Source organism: Ornithorhynchus anatinus, chromosome 7 (assembly GCF_004115215.2).
Source record: "Ornithorhynchus anatinus isolate Pmale09 chromosome 7, mOrnAna1.pri.v4, whole genome shotgun sequence".
In the NCBI taxonomy this organism is placed as follows: Eukaryota; Metazoa; Chordata; class Mammalia; order Monotremata; family Ornithorhynchidae; genus Ornithorhynchus; species Ornithorhynchus anatinus.
In genome coordinates, this window is record NC_041734.1 from 60,799,006 (window position 1) to 60,823,532 (window position 24,527).

Consider the following 24,527-nt stretch of genomic DNA (forward strand, 5'->3'; position numbering starts at 1 on the left):
TTCCTGGGATTTAGTGTTTAATAACTGTCACTCCAACGGATCTTCTCTTAATCCCCTCAGATCTGTTGCTGTAGCAATTTTAAATATTTATCCATGCTGTTGGTTTGTGCACAGCTCGGGTGGCAATTTTCTTGTAATTAAAGATTTATAAGACATGATTCAAGATTTAGGGTGGCTTGGCCGAGATCAAAAGCACGAAGGGGTCTGTTCTGGAAACTGGGTAGTTTGGGCCCCTCACAATAGGAGGAAAAGACAAAGGAGATTGATAGGGGGAGAGTTGGGTTTGATTTGATTTCCATTCTTTTCGTTCCTTTTCACCTTTATTTATGCTTTGTATTAAACCTTGACACTCTCCTCCTTCAAAACTCACCATAACCAATCAATCAATGGTATTTATTGAGCACCTATCATGTGCAGAACACCTGTATTAGGCTTTTGGGAAAGTACAATTCTATTAAAGTCTGTCTCTCACTCCAGACTCGAAGTTCATTCTGAGCAGGGATCGTGTCTACCAACTCTGTTATATTGTACTCTCCCAAGCACTTAGTACAGTGCTCTGCACCCAGTAAGTGCTCGGTAAATATGATTTATTGGTTGATATAATAGATTAAGTAGACACGACTCCTGAGGGCTTCCTAGATCAACCCTGACTCTCTCCCCTCATCCTCTCCGCCCTCCTCTCCTCGCCCTGTCAATATGCCATTTATTTCCACAAATATGTCTTTATATTTCTGTCATTTGTTTTCGCTTTTGTCTGTTTGTACATTTGAATGCCTCTGTCTGCGTTGCCTCTTCCATTAGATCACTGGATTATTTTCTCCTTCCTCTGTTGTTCCAGGCAGCCTCAGGCACCGAGCTCGGCCCGCTGAGCTCATTCAGTTCAGCTTACTGACTGACTTCCCGATAAGAAGCCTCAAAGTTAACACAGGGTGGAAATAAAATCAGGAGGTTTATAAAGCAGAGGCATAGAGAGATGAGTCAAGGGAGGCCGAGAACACCCTGGGCTGGGGGAAGGGGAGAGGTTGAGAGATTTGGTCTGGAGACAGTCCATGCTTTAGCTCTTAACCTCGGGCAGTTGGGGAAAAGTCTTCCTGAAGGATCAGATTTCAGTCCTTTCCTGAGGCTTCTGCCCCTGCTTCTTCCCTCCCAGGCCTCCGGGCCAGGTGAAGCAGGATGTACTGCGGGAGGATGGGATTGCCTTGGAATAGATTTCCTGGGCCCTGCAGCTCAGAAGCCTAAAAGCCAAGGGGTGGTAGGATGTCACAGTGCATATCAATCGGGGTTGGGGGGGGGGGTGTTGCAGTGGGTATCAATCAAGGCGGGTGGGATCCTGCAGTAGGTACCAATTAGGGGTAGTGGGATCCTGCAGTGGATACTAAGGATACTGCAGTAGATACCAATCGAGGGTGGAGGGTTGCCATGGTGGGTACCAGTCAGAGTTGGTAGAATGCTGCTGTGGGTACAAATCAGGGGTGATGGGATACCAAGAGCACGGGCTTTGGAGTCAGAGGTCATGAGTTCGAATCCCAGCTCTGCCCCTTGTCAGCTGTGTGACTGTGGGCAAGTCACTTAACTTCTCTGTGCCTCAGTTACCTCATCTGTAAAATGGGGATTAAGACTGTGAGCCCCACGTGGGACATCCTGATTCCCTTGTGTCTACCCCAGCGCTTAGAACAGTGCTCGGCACATAGTAAGCGCTTAACAAATACCAACATTATTATTATTATTATTTGGGTACTAATCTCACTCTAGGCTTCAAGGCAGTCCATCACCTTACCCTCTCCTCCCTCTCCTCCCTTCTCTCTTTCTACTGCCCACCCCGCACGCTCCGCTCCTCTGCCGCCCACCTCCTCACCGTCCCCTGTTCTCGCCCATCCCGCCCTCGACCCCTGGACCACATCCTCCCGCGGTCCCGGAATGCCCTCCCTCCTCACCTCCGCCAAACTAATTCTCTTCCCCTCTTCAAAACCCTACTCAGAGCTCACCTCCTCCAAGAGGCCTTCCCAGACCGAGTTCCCCCTTTTCCCTCTGCTCCCCCTCTACGCCCCCCTCCACCTCCCCTCAGCTAAGCCCTCTTTTCCCCCCTTTCCCTCTGTTCCTCCCTCTCTCCCTTCCCATCCCCTCAGGACTGTACTCACCCACTCAACTGTATATATTTTCATTACCCTATTTATTTTGTTAATGAGATGTACATCACCTTGATTCTATTTATTTGCTATTGTTTTAATGAGATGCTCATCCCCTTGATTCTATTTATTGCTATTGTTTTTGTCTGTCTCCCCCGATTAGACTGTAAGCCCGTCAAAGGGCAGGGACTGTCTCTATCTGTTACCAATTTGTACATTCCAAGCGCTTAGTACAGTGCTCTGCACATAGTAAGCGCTCAATAAATACTATTGAATGAATGAATGAATGAATTGGGGGTGATGGGATGCCATTGTGGGCACTGCTCAGGGGTCTGGGATGAGCAGCATGGCTCAGGGGAAGGAGCACAGGCTTGGGAGTCAGAGGTCATGGGTTCGAATGCCGACTCTGCCACTTGTCAGCTGTGTGACTGTGGGCAAGTCACTTAACTTCTCTGTGCCTCAGTTACCTCATCTGTAAAAGGAGGATGAAGACTGTGAGCCTCACGTGGGACAACCTGATTACCCTGTATCTACCTCAGCACTTAGAACGGTGCTCTGCACATAGTAAGCGCTTAACAAATACCAACATTAATCAGAGGTGGTGGGATGCCATCACGCAGAGAATTAATGTGGTTTAGCGGATAAAGCACGGGCCTGGGAGTCAGAAGGACCTAGGTTCTAATCCCGGCTCTGCCACATGTCTGTTGTGCAACCTTGGGGAAGTCACTTCACTTTTCTGAGCCTCGGTTGCCTCATCTGTAAAATGGGGATTGAGACTGAGCCCCATGTGGGACAGGGACTGTGTCAAGCTCATTAGCTTGTATCCACCTCAGTGCTTAGTGCAGTGCCTGGCACCCAGTAAGTGCTTAATAAACACCACGATTATTGTTATTATGTACCATTATTATTGCCATTAGTATTATATTATTATGCCACTGAGGGTACCAATTAGCTGTGCAGTGATGTCTGCCATCACTCAGTTTCTCTTGGGGCCTTGGGGTTTCTCTTGGGGTTTCTCTTATGTTTCCACTGCAGAAGAGATTTCAGGGAGATGTTAGAATTTCCCCCCAGATAAAATTGCAGGAGGAGCAGTTTGTGTGAGTGAATGGGCTGTGAAGTCTCCTTCTCTGGAGACGCTTGAGAAACTTGACTGGGCAGAGGCAGGGGACTGGACAAGATGAACTTTCATTGTCATTTCCTGTTTTAGAATCCTATGATTCTCGGAGAGAGCCAAGGGGAAGAGCCATTCTTCCAAAATGGCAGCCCCCTAACCTGCCCCCAGCACCCCCACAATGGGCACTGAGATTTGGGCCAAGTCATAAGAGAAGAGAGTCGGGAATGGACCTGCCTCGTTGTTTTGGGGATTAGGAAGGCAGAGAGAGCTCAGGTAGTTGACTTCCAGGTCCCCGTTCTGCTTATTTTACCACATTTTTCCTTCCGCTGAGGGCAGGGGGACTGTCCCTGGTCCCACCCATCTCCTTTCTGGCAGACCAATGAGGGTCAGGACACCCGAGGCTTCATTCCAAAACCTTTTTATTAGGAGCTTAAAATAGAATCTGGCACACAAGGTTCTGAGTTGGAGATCGGGAAGCAAAGTTGCCTATGAAATTCACAATGCTGTTTACACAGGGGTAGAAGGGAAGAGGAGACAGAGAGGGGAGGGGAGAGGAAAGAGAGGAAGAAGGGGGAAAAAAGGATTTAGGGACCTGCAAGAGCTTGGAGTCAGAAGGGGTGGCCCCATGTCACGAGGTGGTGGCCGACCTCGTTCACAGCCGGGAGTGGGGTGCAGAGCACTGATGGGACCGGGGCAGGTGGGCGCACTGCAGGGGCCTGGTGGCATTTAAGACTGCCAGAAGGAGCTGGTTTTTCTGGAGCAGGATCCACACTGACCAGTAATCCACCTCACAGTGGGCTGCCCCATCTGAAGTTCTCAATGCTTGATGCAAAAAGATCCTCCCCCGGCTCCTGGGAAGATGCAAGGCGTATAAGAGAAGAATGCAGGACAGACAGGGCAGGGCAACAGGAACGCCATTAGTCCCTTCTCTGGTAACCCCTTTGCCCTCCTCCTTCGCTCCCCCACCCACCTCTCAGCTCCTATCCCATTCCATCCTCTGGGCTACAGGGGTACAGCAGAGCCCTTCTTCAGAAATGGCAGCCCCCTAGCCTGCTCCCAGCCCCCCACCATAGGTTTGGGCCAAGTCATAATTCAAAAGGGGAGGTTCACCTGGGGCTCCCTTATGCCGTGAAACAGGGAGAAGGATGCAAGGATGGCAGTCAGTCTCCAAATTCGAATCCCAGTTGAGCTTTTTGGAGCTTACACAGAGTAGCATCTGGCTTGGTCCGGGGTCAGATGTCACTGAGGTGAAGGGAATGGGTTTGTGAATTGCAGGGTCCTGGGGTCCTGGTGGGACAGGGGACAGGTAGATGGGGGAGGTGAATGTCGAGCCCTAGCTCTGGGCTCCCTGGGAAGTGCTCATCCTCTACCCCTACCCGCAGTGCTCTATTCCAGAAAGCTCTCTCCTTCCCCGTCACTGTTGCCTGCTGATGTTGATCTGGTCACCCCCAGCCCCTCCTGGGCTCTCTCCCTATGAGCTGAGACCAGCCGGTGGAGTGAAGCCGGGTGAGAATTGAGATGGGGAAAGGCTGGCGTGAACAAGCTGGGTGACACTGCTCTTGCCGTACCTTCCTGGCATCACGTACGTGCCAACGAAGCTTCATCACTCCTCTTCCTTCCGATTCCTCATGGCTAGGCCCGCAATGAGATCTGCAGTGATCCAGGGCTTGCTAGGTCTCTCTTTCCGAAGAGAATCTTCCTAGAGAAAACTCTTGGGCCCAAATCCATGTGGGATAAACTTAACATGAAACTGTGAAATTGTCAGGGTGGGGGCTGGGAGGGGGAATTGTATCAAGCACATAATAAGCTTTGTTCCCACCTCCCAGCCTGGCCAGAGAACCGCCGCATCAGCCTAACTGCCTGGCTGATGGAAAAGCCTAGCTTGAAAAGCCCCAGTGAAAAGTTCTTCTACCTGGCTAGAGAAGGAGTAAGATAGTGTCAGTACTGTTCTGATAAGGGGGATCCCTGGTTTGACAAAGACTTTGTTTGAATCTGATCCAGCATCTCCTGACCTTTGGCAGACAACTATCACCGTGTCCACATCCATCACCACATCACCAAGTGCCCTCCCCACTTGCCCTGGTTACTTGTCCAAGCTTCCCTGCCTTCCTTTACAATGGTTGGCATTTTCATTATTATTATTATATTATTACATTTATTAAGTGCTTCCTATGTATCAAGCACTGGGGTAGATACAAGTTGATCAGGTTGGGCACAGTTCCTGTCTCACAAGGGGCTGACAGTTTAAGTAGGTGGGGGAGAACAGGCATTGACTTCCCACAGATGAGGAAACTGAGGCCCAGAGCAGTTAAGTGACTTGTCCAAGGCCATATAAAGTGACTTGTCCAAGGTCACACAGCAAGTAATTGGCAGAGCCTGTTTTAAAACCCAGGTCCTCTCACTCTCGGGCCTTTGCTCTTTCCATTAAGCCACACTGCTTCTTTATTCTCTTGTCCGTAATTTATTTTAGTGCCTGTCTCCCCGACTAGATTCTAAACTACTTCAGGGCAAGTATCCTGTCTACTATGCTACTCTACAACCCTTCCTTATATTTAGTATAGGGCTCTGCTCACAGTAAGAGTACAAGAGTTTGTTCTCCAAGGATGCATGGGCTGGGAGAGATGTGGTCATTGGCAAGTGAGGAAAAGACCAGCTGGTCCCAAGGCAGTATCAGCTGGCGGGGGAATTTGACAGCATGATGACCGGTAATAATAATGATAATAGCAGTAATAATTGTGGTATTTGTTAAGCGCTAGGAGCCAAGCACTGTTCTAAGCCCTGGGGTAGATGCAAGCCAATCATAATGGACACAGACCCTGTCCCACATGGCGTTCACTGTCTTCATCCCCCTTTTATAGATGAGGTAACTGAGGCACGGAGAAGTTAAGTGACTTGCCCAAGTGACATGTGGCAGAGCCAGGATTTGTACCCATGTTCTCTCATTCCCAGTCCTGACAAGAAGACTGGCAGTGCCATCAGCCTTCGGACCCCACGTGGGGGCACGGTGGATGGCAGCAGGAGCCATTTTTGGAGCAGTGATGCCTGTTTCCCTGAACGTCCTAGAAGACTCAGGAAGTTACATCCAGGAGACCCCCTCAGTGGCCACCCCCGAACAATGTCCAGTTCATGTGTTTCTTGGTGGGCATTAGATCAAATAGGCTTAGGGAAGGAGAGCATGTGGGGAGAGCCCAGGACCAGGAGAAGATCAGCCCAACCACTGCTGCCGGCTCCATCGCTAGCCAACAGCCCATTTTAAGTCCATGACTCCCCTTAAAAGTCCCCCACGATGTGTGACAGGAACTGGGCCCGACCTGATCATCTTGTCTCTATCCCAGCGCTTAGCGTATTATCAGTGATATTTATTGTTTACCTTGTACTAAGCACTTGAGAGAGTACAACAGTTGGCAGGTACGTTCCCTGCCCACAATAAGTACTTAATAAATATCACAATTATTATTATTGTTACTATCATTATTAGGAACTCTGCATTCAACTGGTGAGGATCAGGGGTGGATTTGCCAGCCAGGCAAAAAGACTCCCAAGACACCCAGCCAGGACAAGGCAAGGCTGGGCATAAGGGGGCAGGGCCCAGCCTGACCTGACTTGAATTCTGCTAATTCTATTGCACTGTACTCTCCCAAACAGGGCTCTGCACATAATAAGTGCTCAATAAGTATCATTGATTGATTGACCTTGAGAGCCATCAGTTGCCTGGCAGTGGGGACAACGTGGCAAATACTTCCACTGCCTGCTTGCTCCTGGGCATGTGGCCTAATGGGAAAACAACAGCCTGTCAGGCCTCAGCATGCCTGGTTGCACCACCTCGGAGGGAGCTTTCTGGAAGTGTGCAACTGGCAAGCAGAGTGACGCGACCGAGAAGGCCACCCTCCTGCCTGTTGGCTCGGCTGCCCTGGGGCTGGACCACCTGTGCCCACCTCTTCATCCTCTGTCCCACCCTCTAGAGAGTGGTGGCTGGCTAGTCTCGCAGCCTGGGGAAGGAGTGCAGGTCACTTTAACGCACCCCACCCACGTGCCTCGGCCTCTAGGGCGGCCTGGATTTTACAGAAGAAACCCCAGCGGCCCTGCCACACAACCAGCCAGGATAAGGCAAGACTGGGCATAAGAGGGGAGTGCCCAGCCTGACCTGACCTGAATTCTGCTTCTGGAGAAAGGGGGAAAGTCCCAGTGGATGGATGTTAAGAAAGACACATCCGTTTCTTGGGGCCCTGGCAAGAGAAGGCAAAGGAGGGACTGGCTGTTTAGATTTAGATCTGAGCCTTCAGGTCCTCTGGGCCCTGGTCCTGCTTGAAGTGGCTTCTTGATCCCTTCCCAGTGAGCGGCAGAACTGTGAGACCCACTGCCAGCAGCTCTGCCACTTGTCTGCTATGTGACCTTTTACAAGTCACTTCACTTCTCTGTGCCTCAGTTACCTCATCTGTAAAATAGGGAGTGAGACTGTGAGCCCCAGGTGGGACAGGGACAGTGTCGAACTCAATTTGCATTCTTCCCAGCACTTAGTACAGTGATTGGCACATAACACTTAACAAATACCATTATTATTATTATTATAATGAATAAATAAAGCTTGGCAGACTGTAAGCTCATCATGGGCGGGGAACGTTTCTACCAATTCTGTTATATGCTTCCAAGTGCTCAGTACAGTGTTCTGCACACAGTAAGTGCTCCATAAATACAATTGATTCAGTGACTGACTAAGGGGGCATCCAAAGCTCGGAGAGGGGCCGGAGTTTCCGGAGGTGGTGTTGGGGGCGGGGGTTCAGGGGAGGATGTGTTAACAACACATCCCTGAGAATCAGGAGGAGGCAGAACCGATGGAGCCTTAAATTCTGTGATGAGCCCCAGAGTCAAATGCTGCCTCATCCCAAGGGATGCCAAGTTTTGCACTCTGTTCTCCCAGAGCAGTCTTCAAATGGGGTCTTGTGTTACCCTCCTTCGGAAGAAAATGATTTTTAAACAGATGTCGCTGTTGGCATTGGGTCCTAAGAAATCATTCCAATAAATTAACAAAAAAATCTACCAATAATGGAAATGGAAATCGAAACTCAATTGTCTCTTCCACCTCAACAGCTCTGCCCAGCCCTGGGAGCAGGGGTGAGCCGAACAGCTTCTCCATTCTGCGGATTTGCAATTCTCCGCATGGCTCTGGCCCTCCATTGGTTTAATTAGAAATAGGCTGGGAAGTGATTGCTCTGCACTGGTATGTTGCATTTGCAATTTTAATTGCTGATCAGAGAAGGAGAAGGGATGACAGTGTTTGAGAAGGCAAATTTTCTTTCTCCACCCCTCTCTGTTTCTCTCTCCACCTCTCTCTGGATCTGAAATCTCCTAGGACGTTTCCAGTGATTCGGTTCGGATTTGACTTGGAGGTGCTTCAAGTGCCAGATTTCAGAAACTAAGGAGAAGGGCCTGCATGCCCCAAACCTCTCTACTTCCCCATTCTCTCTCTCCCCCTCCCTCTCTTTTTCCCCCTTTCCCCCCACCTCCTTGGAGAGGAGCCTTCTTTCTTTCTGAGCTCTGAAACTCTGAATTGTTTCTGGATTTTTCTTATCTCTTCCTCATCCCTTGCATAAATCTCTCTCTCTCTCTCTCTCCCATTTCCCCTCCCAGTTCTGAAGTGATGATTGCAGAGCTGAACGCTTTCTAGCTATACACTGGTAATACAAAGGATTTTCTTTTTTTTCTTTTTTTTTTTTTTTTTACAAAAGAGGAAAGCGAGAATCGATGGGGTGGGTGGTTCACGCGCATCCACAAAGGTACAAAATAGCCTGGAAATCCAGCTTGAGATCCCCTGGTCCAGAGGCCCCGAGGTTCGAGTCTTAACTCCTCTGCCTCCTGGAGGCTGCACCTTCCCCCCACCCCCCACCCCAAGCTGCCCCCGTTCCCTACCCCTTCCCTCTGCCCTACTGGAGGCTGGTAAGAACAGGAGGCCTACTGTACAAAGGAGAAGAGGAAGGCAAAGCCAAACATTGGCTTGGAGCCTGGGGGAAGTTCCAGGCGGAGTCACGGCTGGGCTGTCTCAGCCCAGAGTCCATCCCTGGGTGGGACTTGAGCGCCTCAGTTCTTCGAGTTGATGGAGATGTCCAGCAGAAGAACAAGGGTGTGGGGGGAGAGGAGGAGGATGAGGCCAGGCCGCCCGTGTCCATGGGGCTCTGATCTCGGTGGGGTGTCCTGAGCCCCGGCCGCACTTCGGGTGAGAGAAAGACCTCACCGCCCTCTCCCGCCCCGAAGACGCCAAGCTTCAGGAATCTGTGGCTCCAGCCAGGACAGCCTCCACTTCTGGGAGCCGGCCATCCTTCCGGCCCGGATCCCAGTGCTGGACGCATGGAGGGTATACCACACGCATAGAGCGAGGGCCCCGGCCCCAAGGGGCCCAGAACGGGAGAGGCGGCTGCCATCCCTCCGGCCTCCTGGGCCCCAAGATCCCGGCGGGGCCGAGCCCCCAGCGGCCGGCCAGCCCGGCCGCGAGCAGCAGGCCGGAAAGGGCCAAGGCGGCCAGGAGCCCCGGCTGACATCCCGAGACCCAGAGGCGGGTGGCCGCCTCCGTAGTCCTGGCGCTGACGCAGGCTGCCCTGGTCTGGGCGTCGGCGAAGGCCACGTGCAGACAGGCCCAGTACTCGGTGTCCGGGCGGAGCCGGGTGACGTTGTAGCTGAGCTTGCCCCGCGGCAGGCGGGCCCAGCTGCCAGCCCCCGGCCCGTGGCGGAAGGAGAAGCTGGACCAGGTGAGGTTGGCGGCCACGGCATTGGGGCAAGGCGGCCAGGCCAGCAGGACGCGGTAGGGGTGGGCCTCCCGCACCCAAAGTTCCAGCCGGCCCTGCCCGCCGCCCCGCCCTTCGCCGCCCCGCCCGCCGGCGCCCCCCGGGGCGGCCCGCTCCACCGCCAGGCTGATGCTGCGGGTGTCCGCCCCCAGCAGGTTCTGGGCCACGCACGTGTAGAGGCCGGCCTCCTCCTCCGTGACCCGGCGGATCTCCAGGGTCCCCTCGGCCAGCACCCGGTAGCGCCCGGCCCGGCCCGGGGCCGCCAGCCGGACCCCGGCGGGCGTCACCCAGTAGATCTCCGGCTCAGGTTCGGCCAGGGCCCGGCAGTGGAGGGCCAGGCTCTGGCCGCGGGCGGCCCGCAGGCGGGCGGGGAAGCTGCGTGGGGAGATGAGGGGCAGGCAGCGGCCGGCCATGTCACGGAAGGGGACGTCGCGCAGCGGACGGCGGCGCAGGTCCGGGGGCTCGGCGCACAGCGTGGCCTGGGGCTCCAGGAAGCGGACGTGGTTGCGGCTGGTGTTGACCCAGCGGATGACGCAGTCGCAGCGGAGCGGGTTGCCGTGGAGGCCGATCTCCTGCAGGCCCGGGAGGGCGTCGACCGTCTGCCGGTGTAAGGCACTGAGGGCGTTGTGGTTGAGCATCAGACTCTCCATCCGGGGCAGCCGGTGGAAGGCGCGGGGGTGCACGAAGGACAGGCGCGGGTTGTTGGTCACATCCAGCTTGGTCAGCTCGGGTAGGTTGACCAGAGCCAGCTGGTCGATGGAGACCAGCTCCTCCATGTTGTTCAGCCCCAGCTCCTTGAGGTGCAGCATGTCGGCGAAGTCCCCGGGCCGGACACGCGCCAGCGGGTTCTTGTTGAGGTCCAGGAACTTCAGGCCGGGCACCCGCTCCAGCGCCCGCTTGGGCACGCGGGCCAGCTGATTGTCATAGAGCGAGAGGCTCTCCAGGCCCCGCAGGCCCTCCAGCGCCCGGTCCGAGACCTCCCGCAGGGCCATGCCGGCCAGCACCAGGCTCCGCAGGCCGGACAGGGGCCGGAAGGTCCCGTCTCCGAGGGCGTCCACCTTGTTGCCGCCCAGCGTGAGGATCTCCAGGCTGGGCAGGGCCTCGAACCAGCGGCCATCCACCCTCCGCAGCAGATTGGAGTTGAGGTGGAGACGCAGGAGGCTGCCCAGGCCAGAGAAGGCCCGGGGCGCGATGCGCCGCAGCCGGTTGTGGTTGAGGTACAGCTCCTGGAGGCGGGCCAGCCCGGCGAAGCTGTGGTCTCCCAGCTGGGCCAGCTGGTTCTCCTCCAGGTGCAGGCTGAGCAGCTGGGGCAGGGCCTGGAGGCCCAGGCCCCGCGCATCCGCGAAGCTGTTCTGGCTTAGGTCGAGCTCCGTTAGGTTGCTCAGGTGGGCCAGCTCGCTCGGCCGCACCCGGGCAATGTTGTTGCTCTGGAGGAGCAGGGTCTGGGTGCCCGCCGGCAGCCCCGGGGGCACCACTGAGAGGAACAGGTCGTTGCAGTCCACCGTGGCAGCCTCGCGGTAGGCCGAGCGGGGGGTGTACCAGGGGCGGATCTGGCAGGCACATCGGAGGGGGCACGGTACCCGCCAGGGCACGACGGGCACCCCCGCAGCCCCCGCCGCCACCGCCCAGAGCATCAGCCACACCCCGAAAAGGGGACGCATCCCGGGGCCGCGAGGCTGACCGAGAACCACTGGGAGCCTCCGGCCTGGCCCCTCGGCCCCAGCGGGGCCCACTCCCCTGGCCGCTGCTGCTCCCAGGCTAGGGGGGGTCCCTTCAGGGGGCTGGGGAGCGCCGGGCTCCCCCTGCGAGGCGGTCATGCTACCGGCGGTGGCTCAGGGACAGAAAGCCTCCACGCCCCCTCACCAGGGGCAGCCGGTCCTCCCGGTCCTCCCCTGGGCCCGGCCGCTCTTTGGTCCTCCCCGTCGCATCGCCCGCTGAGCCTGGCGGAGTCTGACCTGGAAGAGCAGAACACCAGGGTTAGAGGATAGATGGGCCGGATGGGCGGGAGGGGGCAGAGAGGGATGTGACGGGGCCGCGACAACGCTGGGGTCAAGTGGGGGAGGGCTCCAGGGGAGACCTGGGAGGCGGGACTCCCGGTGCCCAGCCCCAGACACTTCAGAGCAGGGGGGTCAGAAATCTGCAGTTCTTTTTGCCTCAGTTTCCTGCTCTCAATGTGATTCTTTCTCCCTGGGAGGAAAGAGGCGGGAGAGAGAAAGGAGAGGAGCGAAAGATAAGAGGCGAGGGCAGTGCTGATTGTTTTGTCTTCGTTATTCTTATTCGTGGACAGAGAATGGGACTGGGAGCCAGGGGACCTGGATTCTATATCAGAGAAGCAGCGTGGCCTAGTGGGAAGAGCCCGGGCTTGGGAGTCGAGGTCGTGGGTTCTAATCCCGGGTCCGCCGCTTGTCAGCTGTGTGACTTTGGGCAAGTCACTTAACTTCTCTGTGCCTCAGTTATGTCATCTGTAAAATGGGGATTAAAACGGTGAGCCCCACGTGGGACATCCCGATCACCTTGTATCCCCCAGCGCTTAGAACAGTGCTTTGCACATAGTAAGTGCTTAACAAATACCATCATTTATTTTATTTTTATTTTAATCCCGGCTCCACTACTTGTCGGCAGTGTGACTTTAGGCGAGTTACCTAATTTCTCGAGTCTCAACTTCCTCATCTGTAAAATGGGGGTAAAATACCTATTTTTCCCTCTTAAATTGTGAGCCTTCTGTTGGACAGGGATTGTTTCTGATTATCTCATATCTGCCTCAGTGCTGAATACAGTACTTATCACATAATAAGGATTTACTATTATTATTATCATCATCATCACCCTGGAAAGAAGGAAGTCATGGTTGTAGTAGTTCTACTTTTCCCAACCCTGGCCTTTTTTTTTTTTTTTTGAATTGGCATGTGTTAAGTGCTTACTATGTGTCAGGCACTGTACTAAGCACTGGGGTAGATAGAAGCTAATCAAGTTGGACACAGTCCATGTCCCATGTGGGGCTCACCAATCTTAATCCATTTTACATATGAGGTAATTGAAGCACAGAGAGGTTAAGTGACTTGCCCAAGGTCACACAGCAGACATGTGGCAGAGCCAGGATTAAAACCAAGGGACTCTAGTTCCAGACAAGGTTCTGAGGCCCCCATAGCACCCATCTCTAGCCTCCTCTCACCCAGCCCCTCACCACGTTTCATCCTATATTTATTCTCTACTCCCTTCTCCAATCTACAGTTTATTTTAGTGTCTATCCCTCCTGCTAGGTGGATTATAAGCACCTCGAAGGCAGGGATCATGTCTACTAATTCTGTTGTATTCTCCCAAGGACTAAGTACAGTACTCTGCACACAGTAGGTACTCAGTAAGTGCTATTTATTCATGTCTCTGTCTTTTTTCCCCCTCTTTCCTGTCTGCTTTGCCCTCTTTTTCTGTTTGTTCCTCTCTTCCGGGTTGAGCATAAACAGGCTATAGGACTGGAGGGGGGCAGTCCACTTCCTTCCAGCTCCATCCTGGGGAGACCCCAGGGTTGAGGGATTCTGGCTGGGAAACCCACCACACCCTCTGTCTCTTTCTGCTGGAGATCAGATCAGCTCTGACCCAACCCAAAGTTCAGACCAGATGAGAGCCAGATCGATCCCTGGCCTCTCTCAGGCGAGGAGATTGGGGTGGCTTCAGGAAGCACCTGGAGGACCAGATCCTAGGACCGTCCTAATAAATAGTAACTGGTATTTGTTAAGCAGTCACTAAGTGCAAAGCACTGTATAAAACGATGGGGCAGCACAGGATAATAAATCTGGCACAATCCCTGTCCCACATGAGGCTCACAGTCTAACAGGGAGGGAGAGCAGTATCTTATCCCATTTTACAGAGGAGGAAACCGAGGACCGGAGAAGTGAAGCGACTGGCCCGAGATCCCACTGTAGGCAAGTGGTGGGATTAGAATCCAAGTCCTGTGACTCCTACACCCAAGCTCTTCCCAGGAGGTTACGTTGCCCTGGGGGTGAGCGCCAAGGTGAGAAGGTGCCCCTCCCTCAGCAGACCTGGAGTCTGGGGTTAGCACAAAGGTGAACTGAGTGTTCACCTTTCATGAGGAGAATGTTGAGAGCCTGGATAGTGCGTCTCTGCCTGCCTCCTCACCTCCCCCCAACCACTGTGCATCGGTAGGCTGCACGTCTGTTTGTTTTCTCAATGCAAATATTCCTCCGCTGCTATTTCTGTAGGTGGGAAACAACAACTGTGACTTAAAATTAACGGAGGTTTTGCGTGGGGAAGTTTGTGCACCCAAAGCTGGGTAAATTGGGTTCACAAATATATAGACATCTAATCCCCAGCCCAGGAGAGAGGCTGGGGATCTCAGGGTGGGGTCTTAGGAGGGACAGGGGACTCAGAAGCCACCAGGAGGGGATGCCAGGAGGGGAAGTAAGAAGGAGAGCAAAATGGGGAATATCACTCTTGGCTCTGAGAGCCCCCGCAGATCCTGGGGACCCCTGCCACCCCACAGAGAGGAACACTTCCTGGGTCCCCTTGCCGAAGACCAAGACTTCAGCCAAGGGATTATTTGCTATTGTTTTTATGAGATGTTCTTCCCCTTGATTCTATTTATTGCTACTGTTCTTGTCTGTCCGTCTCCCCCGATTAGACTGTAAGCCCGTCAAAGGACAGGGACTGTCTCTATCTGTTGCCGATTTGTACATTCTAAGCACTTAGTACAGTGCTCTGCACATAGTAAGCGCTCAATAAATACTACTGAATGAATGAATGAATGATTGTTAGGAAGGTGGTAGTGCCCAAAGGGTGACTTCCCGAGCAGTGGTCATGAGGCCGTAGACATATGGTGTGACCTTGGAAAAGTTCCTTAATCTTTCCAGGACTTGAATTCCTCATCTGGGCAGTGAAAAGCAGTATCTCTGGCATTCAAGCCTACCATTTTTAATGGTTTTGTTAAGCTCTTACTGTGTCAAACACTATTCTAAACAGTGGGGTAGGTTCGCAAAATAATTATGCTATTTGTTAAGCACTTACTATGGGCCAGGCACTGTACAAGGCACTGGGGTGGATACAGGCAAATCGGGGTGGACAAAATCCCTGTCCCATGTGGGCCTCACAGTCTCAATCCCCATTTTACAGATGAGGTAACTGAGACACAGAGAAGTGAAATGACTTGCACAAGATCACACAGCAGACACGTGGTGGAGCCGGGATTAGACCCATGAGCTTCTGACTCCCATGCTCTATCCACTGTGCCATGCTGCTTCTGAATAATAGTGATGGTATTTCATGTTACTTAGGTTGGACACAATCCCTCTCCTTCATGGGGTTTGCAGTCTAAGTAGGAGAGAGAAGAGGTATTGAGCCCCTATTTTGCAGTTGAAGAAACTGAAGCACAGGAGTTAAGCCACTTGCCCAAGGATACACAGCAAGAAATTGGCAGAATTGGTTGGAACCTAGGTCCTCTGTCTCCCAGGCCCACGCTCTTTCCATTAGGGCACCCTGCTTTCTGAAGCAGCCCTGACCCATTGCGTACTTGAGGAACTTGGCAACCAAATTGGGGGGAAAGGAAAGATGCAGAAATATAGACAGACAAGGGGCTCCAAAATTGCAAGAGAGTAGCTGATCCTGGGATGTTGAGGGGTCTCCTTCATATAAGACTTTGTCTGAGCTGGGAAAGTTAAGGTGGTTTGGGCCTGGAGAGAGGAAGTAGATTAGCCAGAATAGTGCTCGGTACCTAGTAAGCGCTTGAGAAATACCATCATTATTATTATTATTAGCTAACCTTTCAAAGCTCCTCATCTTCCCACCTGAACCCTGTCCTCTCCCAGCCTCTTCCTTCATTGTAGACGACACCACCATCCTACCTGTCTCTCAAGCCCATAAACTTAGCATTATCCTTGACTCACCTCCCTCATTCAACACCCGCCACAAAATCTTGCCAATTCTACCTTCGCAACGTCTCTGAAATCTGCCCTTTCCTCTCAGTCCAAACTGCTACGACACTTATCCAAGCACTTATCCTGCCCCGCCTTGACTAGTGCATCAGCATCCTCGATGACCTCCCAGCCGCCTGTCTCTCCCCATTCCAGTCCATACTTTACTCTGCTGCCCGGATCATTTTTCAAAAACAGTTCAGTCCACATCCCCCTACTCTAAAGCCTCCACGGTTGCCCATCCTCTGCAGGCAACAGAAATTCCTGCCATCGGCTTTAAAGCATCAGTTCATCCCATCCTACCTTGCCTCACTGATTTCTACCACAACCCAGTCTCAGCCCACTTCACTTTTATGCCACACTACTCACTGTGCCTCAATCTCATCTCGCCGCCGACCCCTTGATCACATCCTCCCTCTGGCCTGGAACTCCCTCCCTCTCCATATAAGACAGACCACCACTCTCCCCACTTTCAAAGCCTCATCTCCAAGAGGCCTTCCTTGACTAAGCCCTCATTTCCCCTACTCCCTCTCACTCCTGTGTCATCTATGCATTTAGATCTGTACCTTCCCTTGATATTCACCTCACCCTCAGCACCAAAGCACTTATGTCATATCTATGATCTATTTTATTATTATTAGTAGCAGTAGTAATAGTAATGGTATTTGTTAAGCACTTACTGTGTCCCAAGTACTGTTCTAAACACTGGGGTAGATAAAAGGTAATCAGGTGTCCCACATGGAGCTCACAGTCTTAATCCCCATTTTATAGATGAGGTAACTGTGGTACAGAGAAGTTCAGTGACTTGCCCAAGGTCACACAGCAGACAAGTGGCAGAGCCGGCATTAGAACCCAGGTCCTCCGACTCCGAAGCCCATGCTCTTGCCACTAGGACATGCTGCTTCTCTAATGGCTGCTTCCCCGTCTAGACTGTAAGCTTCTTGTGGGCAGGGAATGTGTCTACCTATTCAGTTGCATTGTACTATTCCTCGCCCTGGTACAGTGATGTGCACACAATAAGCGCTCAATAAATACCATTGATTTATTGGTTGTTTCACTTATAGCTTTTTCCTGGAGAGAAGAGGGTGTGGCTGTAACAGACAGGAGAGCATGAAGTTCACCGTGGGAGTGCGAGTATAAGGTGGGTGATGCCCAAACGTAGAGCGTTTCTCCAACCGGCCGCGGGCAACTGGCTTCCGCTGCTGGCTTCTTTGGCCTATGGGTGTTAACTCCCAAGCTACGGGACCCAGTGGTAGAAACAGGAGTGAGGGGGTGCCTGGGGGGTTGGAGTAAAGCCACCTGACATAAAGGTGTCCAGGATCTGAGATCAGGTGAGAACAAGACTGTCCGGTGTAAAAGCAGACAACTGGCCACCCACCCTAGCAATGAAGCTGGGGATCTCTGAGCTTCTTCTGGCTCACCGTTTCCCAGATCCACCCAAGGTATTCCCCGTCCACACACAATGTGACCTAGAAGCAGTATGGCCTAGGGGGAAGAGCACGGGCCTGGGAGTCAGAGGATCTGGGGTCTCATCCTGGCTTCACCACTTGCCTGCTGTGTGACCTTAGGTAAGTCACTCAACTTCTAATAATAATAATAATAATGATTGTGGTATTTGTTAAATGCTTACTATAATAATGTTGGTATCTGTTAAGCGCTTACTACGTGCGGAGCACTGTTCTAAGCGCTGGGGTAGATACAGGGTAATCAGGTTGTCCCACATGAGGCTCGCAGTCTTAATCCCCATTTTACAGATGAGGTAACTGAGGCCCAGAGAAGTTAAGCGACTTGCCCATAGTCACACAGCTGACAAGCGGTGGAGTCAGAATTCGAACCCATGACCTCTGACACCCAAGCCCGTGCTCTTTCCGCTGAGCTGTGCTGCTTCTCTATGCCAGGCACTGTAGTAAGTGCTGGGGTAGATATGAATTAATTGGGTTGGACTCTGTCCCTGACCCACAGGGGCTCACGGTCTTAATCCCCATTTTACAGATGAAGTAACTGAGGCACAGAGAAATGCAATGAGTTGCTCAAGATCACACAGCAGACAAGGGGCGGAGCCAGAATTAGAACCCAGATCCTTCTGACTCCCAAGCCACTTCTCTATCCACTAGGCCATGCTGCTTCCCTGACTTCTTTTATGCCTCAGTTGCCTCAGTTTTCCTTCTCTCCAGGAAAAACCTATGAGTGAAACAACCAATAAATCAGTGGTATTTATTGAGCGCTTATTATGTGCACAGCACTGTACCAGGGCTAGGAATAGTGTTTAATAGGAATATTAAATACGTGTTCTACCTACTTAAACTGGAATCCCCACTTGGGGCCTGGATTGTGTCTGACCTGATTATCTTGTATTTACCCAGGGACTTAGTACAGTGCTTGGCATATAATAAACACTTGACAAATACCACAGTTACTATTATTATTATTATCATAGTTTCAGTATCAGTCTTTCTTGAAAATCTCCCTCTCCTCCCTGCGCGCCCCACCCCACCCATCCCAATCTCCCAGGGTAATAGAAGCCACTGGGATGGTTCTGATGTGTCTGATCTTGCCCCTTGCCAGTGGCGACTGAAGGTTACTGCTGGCTGGCAAAACCCTGGGGTGGGTTGGTGCTTATCTGCCAGGCTGGAATCGAAACCAGAGATGATTTAAACCCCGGCTCCTGGCCTCCCCGGTCTGCTCAGGAGACCATCGGTTTAGGGGTGTAGGCCCGGGGGTGGGCTCGTGAAGCTGCGACCCTTCATCCCTGGCTCCCACCCGGTCGGCCTCCAGGGAGGAGCCCCAGGCCGGCCCCTGCAGCCCCAGAGCTGTGATGGATGAGCTGGTCCCCGCCCAGCCCCAACCGTTTCCGAGTCAGGTCCCTCCGGGGTGCCGGGCCGCTGGGCTGCCTGCCCGCCGGCCCGGTGGAGACATATGGCCAGAGTAATCAAACTGAACATTGATAAACTCCAGCCTCTTTGGCTGTTGATCAGGCCAGGACGGGCGGGGAGTCAGGGGAGGGGAGGGGAGTGATAGAGACTCTGCCACCTGGGCGTTCAAGGCCCACTGGACGGAGTGACTTGATGGAAACTCCTCCTGGAAGCAGAAATCCTGCTTCCTCCACAATGACTCTCTTCTCTCCTTCCTCACCCCCGGGCTCACTGCCACCCAAATGCCCACCAGGAATGATAGAACCCCCAGTTATAAGGGGAACTTTTGCAGCATGAAGACACACATCCTTCCCCCTCTGCTTCCAGGCGGGGCCATGCCCAGCTGTGACCTTGTGTAAATCACAACTTCTTTTGCCCTTCAGTTAATTCATCTGCAAAACGGCAATTAAATACTTGTTCTCCCTACTTAGACTGGTAGTTCCACATTGGGCAGGGATTGTGTCTGACCTGGTTAGCTTGAATTTACAGATTCATAGCTCTCCCGGTGAAATAAGAATTGTGTTTTTTGTTAAGCTTGTTTGTTTTGTTTTGTGGTATTTGTTAAGTGTTTACTATGTGTCAAACAGTGTTCTAAGCACTAGAGTAGATACAAGTTTATCATTTGGGACACAGTCCCTGTCCCACATGGACTCACAGTCTGAGTAGGAAGGAATAGGATTTAATCCCCATTTTACAGTCAAGAAAATTGAGCCACAGAGAAGTTAAGTGATTTCCCCAAAGTCACGCAGCAAGCAAGTGGCAGAACCACGAACAGAACTCAGGTCCTCTGCCTCCCAGATCTATGCCCTTGCCACTAGGCCATGCAGTTTCTCTAAGCGTTTAGTATGCGCCAAGCATTGCGTTAAGTGCTGGGGTAGATAAAAGATGATCAGATCATTTTGATGAGAAGCACCGCATCCTAATGGATAGACCAGGGGCCTGGGAGTCAAAAGGACCTGGGCTCTAATCCCAGTTCTCCCACTTGTCTCCTGTGTGACCTTGGGCAAGTCACTTAAATTTTCTGTGCCTCAGTTGCCTCATCTGTAAAATGGGGATTAAGACTGTGAGCCCTATGTGGGACATGGACCGTATCCAACTGATTAGCTCATATCTACCCCAGGGCTTAGTCCAGTGCCTGGCACATAGTAAACATTTAAGAAATACCATTTTAAAAAATGTTCAGAACCAGTCCCTGTCCCACAAGGGATTCATATATCAAAGGGAGGGAAAACGTGTATTTATTCTTGGAGACCTCCAGGGAAAAGAAGACCTACCTTGGATATACCTACTCCAGCATTTTACCCTCAGGTCTAGCCTAAAGCCTTCCTGCTGAAGTTCCTGCCCATTTTGCACTGTGTATCCTGGAAGAGTCCCCCCCAGACAGCCTTTCTGCTGAGTGGTAGCTCTTTCCGCAGGGCTAACGGCCTCCATCTTGCCTTGAATAGTTTTGATGAAATCTTGTGCTGAGTCAGGGGACTGGATAAGATGACCTTTCGAGGTAATGAGCGGGTCTGCAAGATTTAAATGTATCCCAAAGCCCCTGTACGATGAGAAATCAAGGCGGGGCTTGGGGAGATTGCTGGAGTGGGGAAGCAGGAAACTGTCATTCCCCTAACCAAACCTGTCCACAGCCCAAGGTTTCTGGGAGCTGGGGAGGCTGGGAGGAGTGACTGGGCTGGGTTGGGGCGGGGGGTGGGGGTGTTGAAAGCAGGACCTGTTCCATCCTCCCTAAGGAATCTCTTTGGGTGGTGAGTGCGTAGGGTGGGCACATGGCAGGCTCATTGTGAGCATTCACTCCCAGTGCTCTGCCACAGGCGTGGGGCCTGCCTCATTAGGCTTAATGAGGAGCCGAGGACACCTGCAGGGAGCAGACAAAGTCATTTTCTGACTGATTGCGCTGCACCAAAAAGGGACTGGAGGGCAAGGAGTGAGAGCCACCCCTCCCCTCTCTGCCCACCCTCGTCTCTCCCTACCCACACTCGTCTCTCACTCTGCCATGCTCATCTTTCTTCTTGCCCACACTCGTCTCTCCCTGCCCACACTCGTCTCTCCCTGCCACTTCCCATCGCTCCAGTTCCCTCCCATGCCGACAACCTAATCCCCTCCCAGTCTTGGGCTGCAAATGGGATCCCACCTAAACCCTCCCTAGCTACACTGCCCGTAGGAGGACTAAGCCTAGAAAGCTTTGTGGAAGTTACCCCTCCCTTCTCTGCCTCTCCTTTTTACACGGTCTCTTCTTGGAGAGGTGGAGGGCCCTTTAAGAGGTCAGTTCTGGGGTTGGAAGAAAGGGCTCTAAGGTCCTGGGGCTTCACAGTGCATACTACGAGGCTCAGCCGATGGAGCAGCAGACAGACTGCCCCCAGCCCTAGGGGAGCAGAACAGCATGGGAGAGCCCCAGAGCATTTGGCTTTGGGAGAAGCAATCGATCCGGGCTCCCGCTGGGCTCAGGGATTCGACCTCTAAATCGTAAACTCCTTGTGGGCAGAGAATGCTATCAACTCTGTTGTACTATACCCATCCAAGTTCGTAGTATAGTGTGCTGCACATAGAAGTGTTCAGTAAATCCTACTGATTGATCTAGAGATCCGGGGTTGTTCTAGAAGTGACCCAACCCTGAGATTGGTCCCACCAAATGGGCCCCCTTCAAAGGGTCCTCTGGATGAGCTGGAGTGGGCTAGACTTTGTGCTGAGCTCCTCTTTCCGTGGTTCGGATTCCCAAGCCCAGGGCTGGGGTGTGAGAGTCCAAGACAGGCCCCCAGGGCAGAGATGGGGGCACTATTGCCCAGCATCAGCCTCCACCCTCAGGAGCTTCATTGGACACTGGGTGGGAGGGGAACGGAGGTCAGAGGGATGTCCCTGGCTGAGGGGAGAGGGACGTCCTTGGGGAACAGCAGATATGTGGCCTTCCTGAGCTGGGGGAGATGCCCGGGATTACAACAACAGGCCCGTGGGTGGGAGGGTGCCTCTGCCCCTACCCTCCCTTTGCACTCAGGGTTCCCTGCAGGAGCTGGAGACCCCAGGATTCTGCCTAAGAAGGAACACGGGGGGCAGATTATGGGTGTGGCGGTTGCATGAAGGAATCTTCTTCCTTGGGATCCCTGGCTTTGGCCTCCCAGACGCTAATGCCAAACATTCCCTGGATGGGGATAGGGAGAAGCTTGGAGGTCTTGGGATCTCCCCTCGCCCTCCATCGTACCACCTGATTTAGCGGTTTCCACACAGAAAGAGCATGAAGTTGTAAGTAATCAGGAGGCCAGAGTTCTACTCCCAGCCCAGCCAACTTACCTGCAAGTCCCTTTACTTCCCTGTGCCTCAGTTTCCTCATCTATACAGTGGAGATAAGATACGTGTCCTCCCTCCTATTTAGACTGTGAGACTCGGACGGGACAGGGACTGTGTCTGAACTCATCGTCTTCTATCTACCTCAGTGCTCAGCAACTAGTAAGCCTTTAATAAAAACTGTCACTGTTAATATTACTTTGCCACCCCTCACTAGGTGTAAAATAAGCTTCCTGAGGACAGGGTTGGAGATGAAGGGGTATGTCTCACCTCTGCTGGGTGCCTGGTGACATAAAGTGGAGCACCTGGGGATGCTTAGGGAAGGCTAAGCCATGATAATGATGATGATGATTATGATGATGAAAGCAGCTCGCCCTAGCACAAGGAGCTTGGGCCCGGGAGCCAGAGGACCTGGGTTCTAATCTTGACTCTGCCACTTACCTGCTGTGTGACCTTTGGCAAGTCACTTTGCTTCCCTGTGCCTCAGTTCCCTCATCTGCAAAATGTGAATTCAATACCTGTTCTCCCTACTACATAGATCGTGGGTTCCATGCGGAATTTGATGAACTTGGAGCTACTCCAGCATTTAGTACAGTGCTTGGTGCATAGTAAGCACTTTAAATACTAGTGTTATTATTATTATTATTATTATTGGGATGAGGAGGAGGACTTCACCCCCGGGATTTACTAGCCAGCAGGCCCAGGAGATGGGGTTACGTGCAGGTCAAGGTTGTATGTGGCGGTCAGTATGGAGGAGCTCCTGGAGCCCCGATATATCGGGCTTGGCCAGCTGAAGGGATTAGCCCTTCTCCTTCTCATTCTTAACATCCCACTCCATCCCAGGTAACACTCAACCCATGTCCCCTACATAGCACACCCTGAGGGTCAGGTCTCCCTAGGGGACCCAGAACGCCTCAGAACAAGAGAATGAGGCTGAACATCTTGGTTTTGAAGTAGAGGGTATTTGGGGCATCTTCAGTCTGTGAGAAAAAGGAAGGGGGCAGTGCCCACCCCCACAGCTGCCAAGGATGGCGGAGGGGACACAGGGAAAGCTGAAAGGTTGATGGTGGACCTCTGGGACGACGAGGGAGCCAGAGGGACTGAGGGGCCCAAAGAGTTAAACCAAGAAACCCTTGCCGATGGAAAAGGAAAATGAAATGGGAATGAAAATTGATGAGGCGGAGAAAGAAAAGGAGACTCCTTCCGTCAGCAGGCTTGCCAGAGGAAACTGGGAGATAAATCACGCGGCAGAAGGAAGCTCGGCTTCTGGCGGCTGTGGCCGCGGCTCCCTCCCGCCGTCAGCTGTCTTGGAGGGCGGCCGGAGGAGATGAATGGCTGCGGCCGGAGCCGGGGCCCCTCTACTGCAGTGAGCGGGGCCTGCCGCCCCCACACGGCACAGGGACCGTCCCCTCCTTTAGTGTTCACGTGGAGTTCGGGGACGGGAGATGGGGCTGCTTCCTGCAAAGCCAGAGGGTGAGGGGGTGCTCCCTGCCTAGCCGGGGTTTGGGGGAGCTCCCTACTGGGCCAGGCCAGGAGGTCTGGGGGTTGATGGTGCCTGGCTGGGCTTGGGGTGAAGGGTCGGGGGTGCTCCTCGCTAGGCTGGGAGTAGGGAAGGGTGGGGTGCTCCCTGCAGGGCCAAGAAGGGGAGGTGGTCCCGGCAGTGCTGGCTGCGGGCTGCTCTTTGGTTCAGTTTAGGAAAAGCAGTTGGAAAGGACAAAATGGAAAGTGGGGACTGAGGGATGGCAGAGGATGAAGAGAAGCAGTGTGGCTTAGTGGAAAGAGTACAGGCTTTGGGAGTCAGAGGATGTGGGTTCTAATGCCGGCTCCATCACTTGTCTTCTGTGTAAGCTTGGGCAAGTCACTTAAATTCTCTGTGCCTCAGTTACCTCATCTGTAAAATGGGGATTAAGACCGTGAGCCCCACGTGGGACAACCTGATTGCCTTGTATCTACCCCGGCGCTTGGAACAGTGCTTGGCACATAGTAAGCACTTAACGAATGCCATAATAATAATAATTATTATTATTGTTAAGAGCCTGAGGAAACATTGTGAAGTGGAAAGACCGAGTAAGGGAAAGAAAGATGATGAAGTTGGGGTGGTCAGGCAGCAGAATGCAGTCCCGGCTAGAGCCAGCCAAGACAAGCTGTTGGAAGGATTTTCAAGATGAGAGCCCAAGTGCCTCTGCCCCCAACCCCAGCTGCCATCCCCGCCTCCGCCCCTCCCCCCCAACTCCCATACACACTCTCATCCCATTGACCTGGATGGCTTAGGCACCCACTCACCGGCAAAGAGAGAATGGTTTGGTCCAAGTGCCTTTCAATGCCAGGGGTCTTTGTCTCTCTCTGACCTAACCTCAGTCCCCGGCTCTCTCTTGCCTAAGTGACCCGTTAACCCCACT

The 24,527-nt window shown here is 52.9% G+C and overlaps 1 protein-coding gene and 1 long non-coding RNA gene across 3 annotated transcripts in view; both read right to left on the reverse strand.

Moving 5' to 3' along the window:
* Positions 1-3,642: 3,642 nt before the first annotated feature.
* Positions 3,643-5,434, reverse strand: LOC114813166. Its single transcript, XR_003760801.1, has 2 exons — positions 4,351-5,434; positions 3,643-4,091 (listed from the first exon to the last, which is right to left on the reverse strand). It is a non-coding gene; the product is annotated as an uncharacterized LOC114813166 (long non-coding RNA).
* A 3,691-nt stretch (positions 5,435-9,125) lies between these two features.
* LRRN2 (leucine rich repeat neuronal 2) overlaps positions 9,126-24,527 on the reverse strand; it is a 71,283-nt gene continuing 55,881 nt past the window's right edge. For both annotated transcript variants that reach the window (XM_029069935.1, XM_029069934.2), the window contains exon 3: positions 9,126-11,971. In XM_029069935.1, coding sequence (XP_028925768.1) covers positions 9,500-11,833 — 2,334 coding nt within the window. In that variant the 5' untranslated portion in view covers positions 11,834-11,971 and the 3' untranslated portion in view covers positions 9,126-9,499. The remainder of the gene's footprint in view (positions 11,972-24,527) is intronic.